Consider the following 19,750-nt stretch of genomic DNA (forward strand, 5'->3'; position numbering starts at 1 on the left):
AACAATCATTGAGCAGAGGCCCAAAAGGTATGTTTGGGGTCGGGCAGATGGACTACTATGCTATGGCAAAATTGCAGATTACTGCAAGGAAACGTGCTTCAAAAGCAGGCAGGTAAAATTTTCCAGAATCTTTGATTTCTGGGCAGTAACTGAGTTTTTTTGGTTTTTTGTTTTTTTTTTAATAAGAAGATAGCATGAATAAGAAAGTAGCATGACCAGGTGTTCTGCTGTTGAAGTGTGTTCTTGTTTTGGGTGTTTTTAAGAGCTCCAGCTCTGGCAGCAGTATCAAAGGAGAGGGACTGGAAAAGGCAGGGAAATCAGTTTGAAAACTACCCATTTCAGGCAAAGGTAACAAGGGCCTAAATTAAAGAGCTGAAAGAACAAATAGGCACAGAAATTTTACCAAAATAGATTAAATATTCATTTTTTTTAAAAATATTTAATGACTATCTACTGTGTGCCAGGCACTACAGGTACTTGGGATACAGCCATGAAAAAATCAGCAAACATTTCTGTCCTCAGGGAACTTATATTCTAGTGTAGGCTAAGAGAAACTGGTAAATACAGCAACTAAATAATGCTAGGTACTGGGCAGGGGGTGGGAGTGGGAGTGGGGGCGGGGGACGGGTATCAGCTTCCCTGATAGCTCAGTTGGTAAAGAATCCATCTGCAATGCAGGAGACCCTGGGTCAGGAAGAGCTGCTGGAGAAGGGATAGGCTCCCCATTCCAGTATTCCTGGGCTTCATCTGTGGCTCAGCTGGTAAAGAATCCACCTGCAATGCAGAAAATGCAGGAGACCTGGATATCAGCTTCCCTGATAGCTAGCTTTGTTGGTAAAGGATCCACCTGCAATGCCAGAGACCCTGGGTCAATCCCTGGTATGGGAAGATCCCCTGGAGAAGGGAAAGGCTACCCACTCCCGTATTCTGGCCTGGAGAATTCCGTAGACTGTATAGTCCATGGGGTCACAAAGAGTCGGACACAACTGAGTGACTTTCATTTTCACTGTGGGGGTAGAGTGGGAGGGACAGAACAAGGCAAAGTGGACAATGAGTGAACATCTGAAAAGGAGGGCAAACTGAAGTTTCAAATAGAGTGGTCAGGGTAGGCATCACCAAAAGAGTAACATCGGAACAAAGGCTTGAAATGAGGGGATCTGCCTGCAGACAACAGTATTACAATTAGAAAAAACAGCCATGTAAAGGTCCTATGGGGAAGCTGTGTGGTATGTTCACGGAAAAGCCAAGAGGTCAGTGTGGCAAGAAGGAGGGTCATCAAGGAGGAGAGGAGCAGCAGAGGAGACCAGAAAGGAGTGACGCCAGGATATGTAGAATGGTACAGATCCCTATAAGTCACTTGAAGTTCTGAGAATTGTCACAGTTAGGAGAATAAATAGAGAGACTGATCAACTTGGAAAATCAAAGGGACAGAAAGGAATTCTCAGTAGATGGTAAGACTGAGAATGTGAAATCAGGACACAGAGATACTAATGGGAATGAAGAAAAGGAGGAAGAACAAACAAAAACATACAATGAAACTTGCTTGAAGACACTGTTCAACCTTCCTAGAGGAGGAATCTTTCACACTTAGAAGTTTCTTTTAAACAATAGCTTCATATTTATGTAGCATTCCATACTTCTCAAAAACACTTTCACATCTATTTTCTCTGTTCACACAAGAGAGGAATTTCAGAGCTAAAAATGGACTGCATTAATCAATCCAAAAACTACAGGCTAGAAACTATAAAACTCTTGAAGGAAAACACAGGCAGAACACTCGTTGACATAAAGCACAGCAAGAGCCTCTTTGACCCACCTCCTAGAATAAATGGAAATAAAAACAAAAATAATCAAATGGGACCTAATTAAACTTAAAAGCTTTTGCACAGCAAAGGAAATTATAAATAAGATGAAAAGACACCTTCATAATAAGAGAAAATAATTGCAAATAAAGCAACTGACAAAGGATTAATCTCCAACATATTCAAGCAGCTCATGCAGTTCAATATCAGAAAAGCTCATAACCCAATAAAAAACAGGAAGAAGATCTAAACAGACATTTCTCCAAGGGAGATATACAAATGGTCAACAAACACTTGAAAAGATGCTCAACATCGCTCCTTATTAAAGAAATGCCAACCAAAACTACAGTGAGGTATCACCTCACACTGGTCAGAATGGCCATCATCAAAAAATAAATGTTGGAGAGGATGTGGAGAAAATGGAACCCTAGTACTGTTTTTGGGAATGTAGACTGATATAGCCACTATGGGGAATAGCATGGAGATTCCTTTAAAAACTAGGAATAAATCTACCTTATGACCAAGCAAACCCACTATTCAAAAAGACACATGTACCCCAGTGTTCATTGCAGCACTATTCACAATGGCCAGGACATGGAAGCAACCTAGATGTCCATCGACAGATGAATAGATAAAGATGTGGTACATGTATACAGTGGAATATTACTCAGCCATAGAAAGGAACGAATTTGAGTCAGTTGAACTGAGGTGGATGACCCTAGAGCCTGTTAGACAGAGTGAAGTAAATCAGATAGTGAAAAATAAATGTCATATATTAATGCATATATACGGACCTAGAAAAATGGTACTGATGTACCTATTTGTAGGGCAGAAATAGAGATGCAGATCTAAAGAATGAACTTGTAGGCACAGCAGGGGGAAAGAGAGGGTGGAATGAATTGAGAGAGTAGCATTGAAATATATATACATCACCAAGTATAAAACAGATAGCTAGTGGGAAGTCACTGTGTAACACAGGGAACTCAGCCTGTGTTTTGTGCTATCCTATCCCCCTAGAGGGATAGGATAAAAGGGTGGGGAGGGAAGGAAGCTCAAGAGGGGATATATATATATATATTTATATTGGAGAAGGCAATGGCACCCCACTCCAGTACTTTTGCCTAGAAAATCCCATGGACAGAGGAGCCTGGTAGGCTGCAGTCCATGGGGTCGCTAGAGTCGGACACGACTGAGCGACTTCACTTTCACTTTTCACTTTCATGCATTGGAGAAGGAAATGGCAACCCACTCCAGTGTTCTTGCCTGGAGAATCCCAGGGACGGGGAAGCCTGGTGGGCTGCCATCAATGGGGTCACACAGAGTCGGACACGACTGAAGCGACTTAGCAGCATATATATATATACTTATGGCTAATTCACATTGTTGTAAGGCAGAAACCAACACAACATTGTTAAGCAATTATCCTCCAAAAAAATGTTAAAAAAAAAAAAGCTCTTCAGCAGTAGAATCAGGGTCAGTAGCCAAGTCTAAAACAGTAGTCAAGTCTAACACATTACCACATACACAACAGGCACTACTATCCTCGTATCACACAATGGGACACTAAGGCCCAGAGAGGTAAAGTAGCACATATAGATTCACATAAAAGGCAGAGGAACAGTCAAAATGAAAATCTAGCTATCAACTCCAAGTCCAAAGCTACTCAAATAGAAGCTATCAGACTGTTCTCATTCTGTAATTTATTTAACCCATCACACTACAGCACACATTACTTCCTACTTCTTATATAGATCAGCATCTCATTTCTTTGATTTTTACCTTAAATGCCTGCAATCCAGATCCTGAGGCTTTTTTGATAGGTAACTGAGAGCTACTGAAAGATTTTAAGTAGAGGAGATAAAAACAGATTTGTATTTCAGGAATATTATTCTAGTGAAATGTTGAAGACAGGTATAAGACAAGAGAGAGGGAACCAGTTTGAAGGTTTTGTACTAGGCCAGGCAAAAGAGAAGAAAAATTTGAGACAGAACAGTGGCAGGAAAGATGGACAGGACATATTAGAAAGGTATTAGGAGTAAAATTTTCAAGGTCGGATTAATTGGACTATGGGGAGTGAGGAGGACCAGGAATTAAGAAAAAGTAGAGGCAAGGATGCGGAGAAGGCAATGACAACCCACTCCACTGCTCTTGCCTGGAAAATTCCATGGACGGAGGAGCCTGGTAAGCTGCAGTCCATGGGGTCGCTAGGAGTCGGACACGACTGAGCGACTTCACTTTCACGCACTGGAGAAGGAAATGGCAACCCACTCCAGTGTTCTTGCCTGGAGAATCCCAGGGATGGGGGAGCCTGGTGGGCTGCCGTCTATGGGGTCACATAGAGTCAGACATGACTGAAGCGACTTAGCAGCAACAGCAGCAGCAGAGGCAAGGATGAACTTATGTTTCCAGCCTGGGGAGTTAATACTAAGATACTGGATGGGAAAGAACAGGTTTGGGACAAAAACGAGTTTATTTTTGGATAGGTTAAGATTGTGGTCACCTGACATGTTCAGGTAGAATGTCCATCAGGGAGTGAGAAACATGAACTTTGAGTTTAGGAAGAAGTCAGGGCTAAAGAAAGTAATCTGAGAGTCACTAACATACAGGTGATAAATACCTATGCAATAAAGTTATCTCATTTCTCTTAAAAGTTCTTTTTAAAAAAACATTTTTGTCTAAAACAAATGTATATTACTTACTCTAACCAAACTCTTATGTATTTATACAAAAATCCTTTACTGAATCTAGGTATACCTACCAGTGCGTAACCCTCTTCATCTGATTCAGGCTGAGACAAATCAGATTCACTCCTCGATTTGATCAGTCTATAATTTGGACTTGCGTGGACTAGCCGGCTCTCTGCAGTAAGACTTTCACTCCTGTCTCACAATGCACAAAGAAAAGTTTTTTGATTTGGGACTGTTAGTGAACATAAAATTGAATGGAACTAGCAGCATAGAGATAAAACACACACACAGTGAAGAGTAATTATGACTGCTGATGGAAAATCCTGGCTCTCAGTTAGGTCTAAGCACAAAGTCTACTTAATCAATTACAGAGATATGCAAATATTTTCATATGTTTCTCAACTACTGTTGCTTATATGTATGAAAAACTGTGCTGTCTCATTTAATCAGAAATTTATACTCCAGGTTGAACTAGGATCACTCTATACATTAAATTCATCCGTCAATTTGTATTTCCTCCTCCATGTCTGTGTTAACCTCAGAATAAATCATTTCAATGCATACAGAAACAAAGGGAGAAGAAATGTTTTAAGTTTCTACTCAGTCCCACCTGGTCATAAGTCCACCCCCTTCAGAGGTACTTGTGGAAGGCTGCTGCAACTGTCCTTCTTCCCTTCGCTTCTGAAGCTCCTCAATCACAGGACTTACTCCTAATATTAACAGGGCACATCGATGGATCACGGAGTTGCAGGCAGCAGTGTACACATCCTGACCCTCAGGAAGGTCTGTGCTCACCCTTCGCTCTTGCTGAGCCTGAGGAGGTGGATCATCAGCTCGAGCCCCAGACCCTGCCCCACTGTTCATTCTATCTCGATCTCGGCTACGAGCTACTTCACGGGCTGAGAGGAAACACTGAAAGATTTCTGTAACATGCAACACAAAAACAAGGTCTTAACACATGGGGAGAGAAGAGCAAAGAAAATAACAATAAAAATAGTCAAAAAGTTTGGACCAAAAACTTACTGAAAGAGGGAAAATTATTTTTTAGACATTAAATACAGCATCTAAGTAAAAATTTTACTGAAAATATATGTATAATACTAAACTTATAAAAATTACAATAGGAAATACTCATGCCTTTATAGAATTTAGATTTGGTTGATTCTATTTCTACTCTTGTGAGTTTGATCAGTAGTTTGCAAAGTGTGGTTCCAGAAGAGCAGCATCAACATCATCCAGGCACTTGCTAGAAATGAAAAATACTGTGCCTCACTCAGACTGTCTAAATCAGAAGCTCTAGGCACAGAGCCAGCAATCTGTGTTTGAACAAGCCGTCCAGCTGATTTTGAAGGCCATCCTAGTTTGAGAACCACTGGGTTAGATAAAAATAACTGCCCATTTCTGAAATGTTCACAACCTTGGTTTGAAAATTGTCAGGATACAAGAGAAAAAGACAAAGTTTAAGTTGCATTAGTTTAAATGAAAAGCTCTTTTTCCCCTTCCAAAGTCCATATAATTCCTAACATCTACACGTTGTTGTATTTTGAACATATTAAATAAGCACAACCATTAAAGGTCTTTGCTGAAAGAGAACTGGATTCTACTAAATGTCCATCTAATTCCAGCCCTCCCCAATTTACAAGTGTAAAAAGTCAGTGGGTTTAACAAGGTTCTGATGCAGTGATAGACATTTCACAAGAGGAAAAGAAGATTTTGCTCAAATTTGAGTGAAGGTGTTATTTTTAATGGAGAAACTAGGCAAAAAAGTTAGTAAAATACTAGGGTCATCTATTAATATGGAAGTGGTGGTAGTGGTGGTTTAGTCACTAAGTAATGTCTGAGTCTTGCAACCCCAAGGACTGTAGCCCGTCAGGCTCCTCTGTCCATGGGTTTTCCCAGGCAAGACGTTTGCTATTTCCTTCTCCAAATATGGAAATACAAACTTTAAAACAGATCTGTATATTTCAAGGTATTATGATAATACATTCATCATGCTATTGAAAGTCCCTTATTTCTAAGAAAAACAAACCAATGAACTAACAGTCCAGAGTCGGAAACCAGTTAAAGTAATTAAGAGAATTGTCACTGGAATTCTGGGCAGACTTGGTTCTAATTTCAGCTGCTACTACTTGTGGCCCTAGGCACATAATTTTCCCTCCTTAAACCTGAGTTTGTCCATCTTTAGAACAAGGTAATACTAGAAATCATCTGATAAGACTGAGAGGATTATGAGTTAATCTATGTGAAGCATTTGACCCAAAGGCCAGCATATAATTGATACTCAAAAATGGTATTTAGTTTAAAAATTATTACACTCTGGTTAACTATAATGCTTTATTATACAGTAATTGAAGTTATATTTTGTTACTGTGATTTTCCCCTTTAGTCTTTGCTTTCAGGAATTTCTAAACTAAACCTTCAGTTCAGTTCAGTTCAGTCACTCAGTAGTGTCCGACTCTGTGACCCCATGAATCGCAGCACGTCAGGCCTCCCTGTCCATCACCAACTCCCGGAGTTCACTCAAACTTACGTCCAACCTTAAGTTCATCCAAAAATGTTCCCTCAGCCTAGGTTTTAAAACTATAACTATTCTCTGGGAATTCCCCGGTGGTCCAGTGGTTAGGACTCAGCACCACTCTCACTGCCGGGACCCAGGTTCAATCCCTGGCCACATGGTAAGGCACCCCTCAAAACTATATTGTATATAATTATAATTCTCCTCCTATTCTTCATCTCTAATTCCCTCTTCTCCATTTGGACCTTATATTTTTTCTTGTTTTAATAGGCTTTGGCCTTGTTTTGAGCCATCTCAAACTCATTTTTAGAAATATGCAAAACACAAATAAACCGGTAACAAATTAAGTGTCAAACTGAAGAATATAGACAATCTCAACACCAAATGCAGAGCTGGCCATGTTTTAGGCTACAAAACTGAATATATACTTTAACTTGACATAGCCAAATCACTCAAAAAATACTAACAAATATTTAAAAGTTTTGGGATTTCTCTTTAAACATTTAAATGATTACATTTTAAAACTACCTGTAGCCTTATAATATAAAAGCATGAAAAATGTCATTCACCAGCCAATAATATTCTCATGTAATATTCTCAACCAATAATATTGTCTCTTGCTTTCTACTGAAAACAGCAGTATAGTCAGTGGGTGAAGTTTATAATTTAAAAAGTTCTGCATATGGTCTCTCTCCCCCTCACCACTTAGAAGTCAGTCAGGCGAATGGACAATTTGGTACCCCTAGAGAACATACTTTGAACGACCCTATTCAATGACTCTGGACACGACTGAGCAACTGATCTGATCTGATCTGATTCAATGACTCATGGGCATCACTTCATGAATGAAACTCAGTGGAACAGGTACTATTTCCAAAAGCCTGCATATAGAGCTTTTCAGCCCCAAATCCCCAATCCAATAGCTTGAATGGAACTAACACAGTTTTAAGAGCTGAAATGTTAGCTAACCAGATCATCAAGAAAATATAGGATCCTTTTAGAAAAACTGTAAAGAAATGTTTGCCTCTCTCTTCTGTAGTCAGTTTCCCTACCAAAAAGAATGCCACAGTGTGTATCTGTAAAGCAAGAAGGGTGCACTCACTGCCAGCTGTCATCACTTCGTGTTCTCGTTCTTCCTCCTCATCCTCTGGCTCTGGATGTCCTTCTTCCCGATCTCGCTCAGCCTGTTCTTCCATTTCAGCTTCTTCATCAATGGTTCTGGTAAATGAATGCTCCTGAGGATCAACATCTGCGGAATCTTGGTTTTCTGAGATCTTAAAGAAATAATCAGAGCTACACTAAATATATATTTTTTAATTTTGAAAAAATCATTAAAACCTTGATTCTTTATCATGAAAAATAATGTTAACAGCAATAAGAACTTACAAATTTTACCACAAAAACACAAAAGATATATTGGATAAATCTGAAGAGATTAGAAAGAATGTATAGAGACAACTCACTAAGCTCTCTTCCTCAACATTTTGATTGTTCTGCTGTAAACTGCTAAATTAAAATGACCTGAGTATGACAATAAGCATAAAAGGTAATTAAAGAACATGAAATTTAATTCTATTCAGTCTCCCTCAAGTTGTATATGTTATTGCTACTCTGCATGAATGTTTAATAATTCTAATTTAAAACAAAACAGTGCTTTTTAACCTTTTATTGGTGAAAATATTTAAGTTATACTCTCTTAGCAAATTTCAGTTATATAAACGTATTATTTTTTAATTATTTTCTCACTTGGCCCTTGAAGAAACCAAAAGTTAGAAATCTGATAAGGACCAATGTTATTCCCCATGGTGGTTATGATACCTAGTAGTCATCTAAAGAAAAGAGTCCTTATTATAGGTGTGATTCATGGTTAGATGGGGATACTGAGCAGTCAGTCAGACTCGCACAAAACATAAGTCATGTATCCTCACAATATGCTAGGTTTCAAATGTGAGCTTCAACAAAATGGCTGATTAACACATTTCATGGGCTTTCAAAGTGAAAGTGAAAGTGAAGTCGCTCAGTCGTGTCTGACTCTTAGCGACCCCATGGACTGCAGCCTACCAGGCTCCTCTGCCCATGGGATTTTCCAGGCAAGAGTACTGGAGTGGGGTGCCATTGCCTTCTCTGATGGGCTTTCAAGGTCACTCACAAATAATCAGATCCACAAATATTAAATCAGTGCATGCTAAAAGAATACTATAATACAAATGCAGAGATAAAGTTTGGTTTTTAAAATCTAAGATCTATATAATGGAGTTATGAAGCTTCAAAGAAAGTTTCAAAGAAATTTATATGTATAATTATATATATATGTATCAGGCTATACTCATAATTATAGGATCATGTTATCAGAATTATCAAGCACTTCAGAAACCATTTCAATTTTGTTGTAAGAATTACTTCTAGAACATCCTTAATAAAAGCTTTTAATCTTTACCTCCAGTGGTAGGCAACTCTAATCATTAGAAGGCTTTTTCCTTACATTCATTCTTCAATCAGTTGTTACCCTTTGGTCCTACCTGTGTCCTCTGGAACAACAGGGAACATGTTTATTTCCTCTCCTACATGAAGCCCTTTAAGTATCTTTAAGACAGCTAACATGAGACTCCCCTTTGTTTTCATTTTCTAATCTAAACATTTTTGACATTTTCCAGTTCTTGTATAAGATGATTAACCAATCTAAGGTAGTTTAATATCCCTCATAAGTTATGGCACCCCAAATCAAATAGGATAATTCAAATGTTGTCTGATCAATGTAAAATAAAGGAGTAATATTTCATATGATTTGGACAATTTGTTATTACCTATACACCCTAAGAATATATAAACTCTCAGGAGCCATATCACAATTGATAAATAAGTGGTTAAATAAATCTCAATTTTCTACTTATCCAATTTGTTTCACTAGAAAAAGAACTATTCAACATTTAGTGAACATCTGCAATAACTAAGGCACATTTTTTTCCCCTTCACATAAACCAACATGGAGCTATCTCTTATAGCTTGCAGAAAAATAAGAGAAATTAACTGATTTCCAACTTTACCCATCTGTCTCTTGATGATGACCTGGTCTGAATAAGTTCAAGGTTCTTGCAAGCAAGTAAACGACTTCGAACTTTGTACACACAACGGTATACTTCTGATAAGCTTTTACCAGGTTGATATCTAAATAAAGGACCAAAATAGAAAAGTTAATTTCCAATATCATGAGAGCAAATATTTGTCTGAGGATAGTTTTAAGTTACTTGCCGGCTTTCTCCACATGCTTGACTGAGTAAATTTGTGTGTTTCAGAAGAGCTGCAAGAACAAATCTAGACACAGTGTCCAAGAGTGACTCATTACTCAAAGTTGCACTGTCCCAATCTGAAAAATAAATGATACACTGACATTTCAGAGAAAACATTTCAGAGGTCATTTTAATAGCTTTCGTAACCCAACACCTGAATTTTATCATTTTTCTAAGCAATTACTTAGCAAATGAACCTACTACATCCCACATACTGGAAATAAAAGTACAGTAGTAAATAAAACTAAGTCCTGGATCTCACAGAGCGTATATTCCAGTTGGGGGGCATGTGTGTGCTTAGTCACTCGGTAGTGTCCAATTCTTTGTGACGCTATGAACTGTAGCCCGTCAGGCTCCTCTGTCCATGGGGATCCTCCAGGCAAGAATACTGGAGGGGGCTGCCATGCCCTCCTCCAGGGGATTTTCCCAATCCAGGGATTGAAGCCAAGTCTCCTGCATTGCAGGAGTATTCTTTACTGTCTGAGCCACAAAGGAAGCCAAGAGGGGCATATGGAGACAGTAAATAAAAACATTATTATGACAGATAAGTGCTATGGAGAAAATTAAAGCATAGCAAAGAGAACAGGGAATACTGTACTGTGTAAGTTTACTATTTTTTATAGATTGGTTTGGGAAGGTCTCAGATATGGCTACAATCAAGAAGAGAGATCTAGATGACGTAGAGAAGAAGCCATACAGAAACATCATCCTTTCAAAAAAACTATGTCAAGGCTCTGAGGCAAGTTAAAGCAGACCAATACAGTTAGAGCAAAATATGGGTGCACAAGAGTAGTAGGAGACATCAGAAAGCTGTCTGAGACCAGATTACATACGGCCTTGCACGCCATTTCAAGTCCTCTTGGTTTTACTCTGAGGAAAATTGAAAGGATCATTAGAAAATTTTGAAGAGATATGAGATGATATGATCTGTGTTTTAAAAGGCTCACTCTAACTGCTGAGTACAGAATTTACTATAGGTACAGCAATAGCAGAAGCAATTATTACAGTAATTCAGGTAAGAAATTATGGTGGCTCAGACCAAAGTAGTAGCAGTGGGAGTAGAAAGAAGAGGTCAGATTTCTTATGTATTTTGAAGACAGAGTTGAAAGAATTTGTTGATGGATCAGAGGTGAACGTCAGAGAAGTCAATGATGACTATAATATATTTAGAATGCAGTTGGCTTTTACCGAGAGAAGAACAGCCCTTTGGGAGGATGGATATCTGTAATCAGGTGTCTGTTTCTTTTAGTTATCCTAGTAGAGATATTGAGTAAACTAGTCAAGTGTGTATATATCTGGTATTTGAAGTTACTGAAGTATCAACAGACACTATGAGTACATGTACATTTAGGTGGGTAACAACATTTGGACAGAAATGAGTACATGCAATTGAAAACCCAAATCACAGCATTAGATGATGAGAACTAGTGAGCTGCTTTCTTTATTCCATGTTAGTACACTGGTACTGTAAAAAGGCGATACATTCAGTAGATTCCAAATGGGGATATGGGAGTTTACTCTCTACTCCACTCCCAGAATGTCTCCTAGACTCTGTTAATTTGACAGATTTACCATGTTACTTAAAAACAAAACCAAGCAAAAAACACCCTTGGAAAATATTAAGCCCCAAGTTATCTTCACTTGTTCTCAATTCCTTTTTAAAACTCCTATCTTAAGAGAAAAGTTTTAAAGATTGACTTTCCAGTTCTTTCTGGATGCTTAGGTAAAAATTTAAGTTCAGACTTACCTATTTTACAGGTGAAAAAATGAATATAAACACATCAGATTTTAAGAAAATCTTACATCTAGAGAATCTTAAAATAACAGTTTGTATTACATACAAAATTTTACACATTAGATTTTTGAGAGATCTGTTTCAAGGGATTGCTTGCTATTCTAGAAAATTGCTATGACTTAAAACCAAACAAGATCTTATTTCAAGTAGCCTAATATTCAATTTAAAAGCAAACTAAAGTGACATTCTTTGCAGTGTTTCAAATTTAGCAGGGACCATCCTCCTTTGCAATGTTTAAACGGTTCTTTTAAAACACCTTCACTAAAGTTATAGTCATTTCATACCAAGCTCTACAAAATGTTTCCACTATTCAGGTATAAAATCTAGGCTATATACCTAGACTTTGTGTAGATATATGGTGTAAAAGCAAATGAACAATGGAGACATAGTTTTTATTCCTCTTATGTTTACATTGTTTTTAAAAGTGCTCACTGCAAAGTAACAAGTGACAACATGATATAAAAGAATACCTAACTGCACATTCCAAGAAAATGATGAAATAAGAGAATATCGGGAAATATAACTTAGAAAACAAGCTTTGTTTCTCCTCCACTATCATACTTTTCTACCACTGGTGAAAGTCAATATAATAGAATGAGTAAATAAATAAATGACAGACTGCAAGAGATTCAACTTTCAAACATATCATCTCACTGATGTTTTAAAGATCTGAATGATATGTATCTCATTTTTATTATATAAAGTATTATAAAAGGTGAACATGCATTTACTTTTACCATTTTTATCACAGAAGGAAGAAAATCCAAAGAAACAGGGAATTGCAGATCAAAGAAACAACATGGAGAAAGATAACTAGGTATGTATTCTGAAAAATCCAAGACATTGCTAAAGGGGGAAAGCATGGGGGACTTCTCCGGCAGTCCAGTGGTAAAGACTCCTTGCTTCCAATGCAAGTGGCTCAGGTCTGATCCCTGGTTGGGGAACTAAGATCCCACATGCTATGTGGTACAGCCAAGAAAATTTTTAAAAATAAAATATTTTTAAAGGGGAGGGGAAGCAAGGGAGCTGACAGGTAGTCAGGTATATCCTTTAAAAACCTGTACATAAAACAACTATATTAATCAATTAATCAACAGAAACTGAAATACCACTATACACTTTCATTACACTTTACTGCTATACTTAATAATATACCTCATTTCAAACTGGTATCTTCAACAGCACTCTAAGAGAGTAAAGTAGTTTACAGAAGAGGAAAATGACCAGACGAAGAGCTCAAGACATCTACATACACATCATTTCAGTTCTTAACCAGGGCTTGCAAAGGGAAGAGATTCATTAAACAAATTCTTATATTAGATCCATTTACACCACATGGAATCCTTCAGTAAAATGCTGCCTCTGGATTTATTATTCTTTATAAAAATCTCAATTTTCCCACACTGGATTGTCTTCAAACAGGATACATGTACATAAAAATACACAGGGTAGTTTCCACAAAAAGGATTAAGAAACTGTTTTTAAAATGCTAATTGTAAAATTCCTTTTTATATAAGAAATACTGTTATTTCTGTGATTTTCTATTTATATATACTACACATATATTAGTTGGTATTATGAGCGATCTACATATTTATCCCCTTTATCCTCTTTACTTTACCTTTACTAATAGCATAATCCTGCATGCTGATCCAAAGGCTTCGAGCAGGCTCTTTTGAACAACCCAAGGCCAAGTCTACAAAGACAGCAATTTCAGGCCGCAATTTATAATCAAAAGGCTTCTGTTCCTCATTTCCTGAAAGAGCTACTTCTAATAGGCAACTCATACATTTATCTAAAAAAAAAAAAAATTACACAAGTTATCAATTCCAATAAATTTTGGTGCTACAAATAAAATCTTACCATATTTACTTAATGAGTGTGAAATGATATATTTCAAACCATTTTAAGTAGATGCTATAGAGGTAGTCTTTTAATGCTTCTCAATTCAGGGTAGTACGCCTTTCTTGGTGTGACTACATGTAACAACATTCCAAGAAGGAGTTCTGGCATTTTGGTAGGCAGGGCCCTACATGTGCAGCACAGTCTTACGTGACAAAGAACTTTCTTGTTCAAAATGGGTTGATATTCTTACTGAGAAACATGGAACCATTGGGAAAGAGACTAGCCAAGATTTTTTTTTTCTTTTTGTAGACTTAAGGGAAAACAATCACTTAAGGATAATTTAAGGGAGATCAAACATATTGATACTTATATAAATAATTTCTCAACTGACATTTATGTTTGTTCAGGTGGTTCCTAACTTTTCAATGAGACATTGGGCATTAAGAATTCATTTTCCATTTAAAAAACAAAACATTTCACTAAATGATAGGTTCCCGAGCTAACACCCAAAGTCAATTTAATTTAACCCATGATATAACTGAATTATCATTCATTTTTATAAAGACAAGACCCATTTCCTAATATAAAGACTTCCCCAGTGGCTCAGTGGTAAAGAATCTGCCTGTGATGAAGGAGACCTGGGTTTGATCCCTGGGTCAGGAAGATCCCCTGGAGAAGGGAATAGAACCCATTCCAGTATTCTTGCCTGGAGAATTCCATTGACAGAGGAGCCCGGTGGGCTATAGTCTATGTGGTTGCAAAGAGTTGGACATGACTGAGTGATTAACACTGCTATATTTCCTAATATGATAAGTATTTAAACATAAAATGTAACATTTTAATAGTTACATAACTTTATAATTTAAAAACTGAAAAATAACATTAAAACTGAAATTGATTTTATTCATATCAAAGGCCAGTTAAGTGAGTAAAGTAGACAGAAATATGAGGAGGGTAGAGATAATGATACTTTTGCCCTCAGGAGGACATTTGGAACTATCACAGAGTTAAACATTGATAGCATTGGAACCATCTTTATGATGTTAATTGTCCCTTGGAAAAAAACATGATTTTGCTTTTCTTTTATACAAATGTTCCTAAGTATCAATGGAATCACCTTCTGGTTCATAAATGAAAGTGAATATATACTCCTAGCTGGAAAAGGAGGAACGTCTTCAAAATCCCTCACTCCCACTCTCCAATCCCAAAGCAGAATCTCTGCAATTTTTGTCTTGGTTTCTACTTTTTGTTTCTCCTCTTCAAATTATCTTAGATTGAGATTTCTTTTAGATTTTGCTTCTTGGACATTCTCTGAGTCTCCTTCTCTTACCAGAGAAATAATAAATTTAAAATCTAACAAGACCATATAGGCTATCTAATCTAACTCATTTCAAGGATTGAAATAAGAGGTCCAGAGAGATTGAAGGACCAATCCTAGATAAAACAACTACACCATCTGTTCAGGACCTGGACAAATCTTCATGTTCAGACAGTCTGAGAGCTAGCCTACTAGCAAAGTAGACAAATGAGAGATGAGGCAGGAAAGGAAACTCCAAAGGTACCATAAATGAGGAGGAAAAAAATAAAGAGTCACACAAGGTAATATCAGCATGAAAGCAGGACAGGCTGGGAACAGAAGGGATTGGTCCTCACAAATGAAAGGTGTTTATGACCTGAGCCCTGGTAAGTCAAGGTCATTACCTGTCTACGAAGCAGTTTCATAAGCTCCAAGCCCAAGAACACAAGTAAATCAAGCATTTACTCATTTTTATGAGTTAGATGATTTGCTTAAAATGAGTGATAAATAATAACAAAGTAGAACCAGACCTGTACTTCTCTAATTCAGGGGGCATTTTTCACTTTACAATGAGGGCTCCAAGTTATAGTCTCAGATCCCCTACCCTGCAAATGTTGCATTTGTTTTCTATTGGTTCTCTATTCAGCAAACCCATAATAAGAGAAATCTCAAAGGAGGTATAAACACAAATGTCTTTTATTCATAAATGTTGCATAAATTACCTAACTGAGGGGTGTCCATTTCTACACCATCACTAAAAAGTGGTGTTTTCATCCAATATGCAGTGTCCTGTTCCTCTGGAGACACAGGCGAACCCTGAAGCATGCCACCAAGACATCGCCCAATAAGAAGAGCAATTGTTCTTTCCAGATCCACAAGCCACACCCAGGACTGGGCTGGCTGAGGTAGTGGCACGCCAGCAGGGTCGATCAGTTCTGGCCCTCCTGAAAACAAAATCATTAGTAATGTATCTGGTATTCAAGATTCTCAAACTTTTTCACTTCTATTTCTATTGCACTACAAGAAGATATTGAAGCAAAAAAATTTTATAATGAAAACAAAAATTGTAACTTTCTGTATATATATTCTTTACCAAGCTAATTTAAAATACATTCAGATAAGTCTATCATATAAAAACTGGCTTTGTAAAGTTACCAATTTTAAGATAAACATTGAAATGGCACATGGTACTGATTTTAGCCAGATCAAATTTCAACCTTAACATTGAGTAACGGAGGTAGCTTATCCCTCCAAAACCAAAACAAGAGTTGATCTAGGGGACTTCTCTGGTGGTCCAGTGGTTAAAATTCTGTGCTTCCAAAGCAGAGGGCCCAGGTTTGATCCCTGGTCGGGAACTAAGACCACACATGCCGCATGGTGCGGCCTAAAACAAAACAGAAAGACTGATCTAGTAAAATGATACTTAGTATTACTTAATGCTTTTAAGGCCTGAATTCAGAATTGCCCTGTACTAAGATCCAGATCTATGCTTTCTTATTGTGCATTTATTTTTAAAAGTTCTTCACTTAAAAAATAAAACTAGTTAGCCATAAAGATAAGAACAGATATCAATGAAATCATAAACAAAAAACACAAGAGATCAACAAATTAAAATAACTGGTTATTTGAAAACACTAATAAAATGGATAAACCTCTAATAAAATCAATCAAGAAAAAATGATGGCATAAATTTTCAAATTAAAAATAAAAAAGAAGATAGAACCACAAACACACTAGAGATTTTTTAAAACCATGAGTGAATATTATGAACAACTTTGTACTGATAAATTTGAAAACCAACAAAATTACATTTTCTGAAAAAATATCAATGTCTGAAATGAATTTGAAAAGAAAGAAAAAGCTGTAAGAGAACAACCACTAAAAAGGGAAAATTAATCGCCAAAAACATATCTATAAAAAAAACACTAGGGCCAGATAGTTTTTACAGTCTTTCAAACCTTCGAGTAGAGATAACTCCTAAATTAGACAAATTTTAAATAAAAGAGGGAAAAAAGGAAAATTCCAAACTGAAGTTATATGGTTAGTATAACTGTAGTAGTAAAAATGACACAAAGGATAGCATGAAAAAGGAAAATTATGGAAAAAATCAGTTATGAACACTGATGCAAAATCCAAAATAAAATGACACTTACCTCACCTAAGACAAATAGAGTAATAAGTCTTAGAAAATTCTGAGATGCTTTAGAAAAACAGGAGTAAACCTGGAATGGCTCCATATAAAGTCTAATCAATATCCTGAAACAGCTGTAACCTTAACATTTGACTTCATCTAAATCCAGTGGACCAGAACAATGGGGTGTAAGATGTGCCCTCAAAGTATTCTGTTCAAAGTAATCTTTCCAGGAGAAGAAACCAAAGTTTAAAGAAGCTATAAGTGACTTGCCCAAGTCACTTATACACCCAAGTTGAAACAGAGCCAATACTAAAATCTAAATCTTTTAATGCCTTAGTCCAGGATTCTTCCCATTAAACATGTGATCTCACTTAAACTTGAAAAGTTTTTTTAAGATTTCAGTAATGAAACTCCTTTGATAACCTTAGGATAGACTTCAATAGAAAAATACATTGCTATTTTCTAGACATAATATTTTAAGTTATCTTCAATGGAGTAAATTAACCAGAATTTTATAAATTAAGAGTGAATTCACACATTATGCCTAAAATCAAAATGCTATTTTCTGGGCTACCCTGGTGGTCCAGTGGTTAAGAATTCACCTTAAAATGCAGGAAACACTGGTTTGATCCCTGGTTCAGGAAGATCCCCCATTTGCGCACCACAACTACTGAGCCTGTGCTCTGGAGCCCAGAGCCACCAGGGCCACAACTACTGAGCCCACATGCCCAAACTACTGAAGCCAGCATGCCATGGAGCCCACACTCTGCAACAAGAGAAGCCACTGCAATGAGAAGACTAAGCACAACTGAAAAGTACTCTCTGCAAATAAAGAAAGCCTGTGTGCAGCAAAGACCTGGCACAGCCAAAAAAAAAATTTTTTTTTTAATTTTAAATGTTATTTTCTATAAAGTATCTAAAAAGAAAAACACAGAAAGATAGGTTCCCAATTTCTTTTACAATCAATCAGTTACCTATGTATCAAGCCAAAATACAAAATATTTTACTGTCAAATAGGGATTTAAAACTAAAAATCTTTACATTTAATAAATAAAACTTAAATCAATCCATTGATTGTAAAATGTGTCATTATGCTGCCAACCAATTTATGAAACCAATGCTTTTCTATTATCTACTGTAAAATGTATCCAAATTAAGCCATGTCAAAATTTGAAAAAAGCATGTCTTGAAATCAATGAAATATACTATTCAAGCCTAATAATCAGATAGACTCGATTTGTGTCACTTTATACACAAGTAACTTGCTTAAATTTTCTCATCTCAGGTACCCACTTTACACTATAAGCTCTTAGACAGCAACAACTTTATCTTTTGATCACATTATACCCCAAAGTGTCAGATATGATTTGTCTGATGTGAGAAAAAGGAATAACTTTTCTCAAATGCATTATCTGCTCCTTTATTAACTGTACTTACCATGAAGAGGCCACTGTAACTCTTGGTCTTCCAAAAGAGCAGCAGCTGGCAGGAGTCTATTAAGGCAATCAAGAGGTGGCAACAAGTCGAGGAGGTAACTCAACAAAGGCCGAGCCACCGACACTGGGAGTAACAGGAGGGAGTTAACAATCTGGCAGAGCATACTGCCTGCAGCTGAGACGTATATCACATCTATGAAGGGTAAGAAATTTAACATGGATCAACTTTCAAACTTTAAGAAAAAGACTAATAAACTATTTTTGCCTAGAACTGGAGTATACTAATTCAATAACTCTTTGTTGAATTATTATATAACTCTCTGGTAGCTAGAGAGTTATATAATAAAATACTGGGGTCAGTATTTACTTACTTTCTGAATGCATCACAACAGACATGTTATGGGAAAGCACACATACCCTTGTGCCAACAAAATCAAATGATTATAGCATCTTCACTTAAAATGTATTAAGAATTTCTCATTCACAGATTTATTCTCATTTTCAGATTCACTTAAGAAGTATTTATTGAAGACTTACAACTATATATCGGGCACTATTACAGGTGAAAGGTGTATGACTGTGAATAAAGAACTAAAAATGCCTGCCCTCACAGTGCTTACATGTTAGTGAGGAAAGTCTTTCATGTTTTTTAAACCAAATGTAATTTTTTAAATTAAAATATTGTGCTCCAAAATCACTGAAGATGGTGACTGCAGCCATGAAATTAAAAGATGCTTACTCCTTGGAAGAAAAGTTATGACTAACCTAGACAGCTTATTAAAAAGCAGAAACATTGTTTTGCTGACAAAGGTCCATCTAGTCAAAGCTATGGTTTTTCCAGTAGTCATGTATGGATGTGAGAGTTGGACTATTAAGAAAGCTGAGCGCCAAGAATTGATGCTTTTGAACTGTGGTGTTGGAGAAGACTCTTGAGAGTCCCTTGGACTGCAAG

General features: G+C 36.8%; 1 protein-coding gene across 18 annotated transcripts in view; it reads right to left on the bottom strand.

The window, feature by feature from the left end:
• The window catches only part of HERC1 (HECT and RLD domain containing E3 ubiquitin protein ligase family member 1), a 237,851-nt gene that overhangs the window by 104,926 nt on the left and 113,175 nt on the right, over nt 1-19,750 (bottom strand). For 15 of the 18 annotated variants that reach the window (XM_044925089.2, XM_044925090.2, XM_044925098.2 and 12 more), the window contains 8 exons: nt 18,800-18,991; nt 15,951-16,172; nt 13,708-13,881; nt 10,254-10,368; nt 10,049-10,169; nt 8,107-8,278; nt 5,100-5,439; nt 4,561-4,681 (listed from right to left, as the gene is read on the bottom strand). In XM_044925089.2, coding sequence (XP_044781024.2) covers nt 4,561-4,681; nt 5,100-5,439; nt 8,107-8,278; nt 10,049-10,169; nt 10,254-10,368; nt 13,708-13,881; nt 15,951-16,172; nt 18,800-18,991 — 1,457 coding nt within the window. The remainder of the gene's footprint in view (nt 1-4,560; nt 4,682-5,099; nt 5,440-8,106; nt 8,279-10,048; nt 10,170-10,253; nt 10,369-13,707; nt 13,882-15,950; nt 16,173-18,799; nt 18,992-19,750) is intronic. The other 3 variants (XM_044925100.2, XM_025295747.3, XM_044925096.2) reach the window with 1 other exon arrangement.

Source organism: Bubalus bubalis, chromosome 11, assembly GCF_019923935.1.
Source record: "Bubalus bubalis isolate 160015118507 breed Murrah chromosome 11, NDDB_SH_1, whole genome shotgun sequence".
Classification (NCBI taxonomy): domain Eukaryota; kingdom Metazoa; phylum Chordata; class Mammalia; order Artiodactyla; family Bovidae; genus Bubalus; species Bubalus bubalis.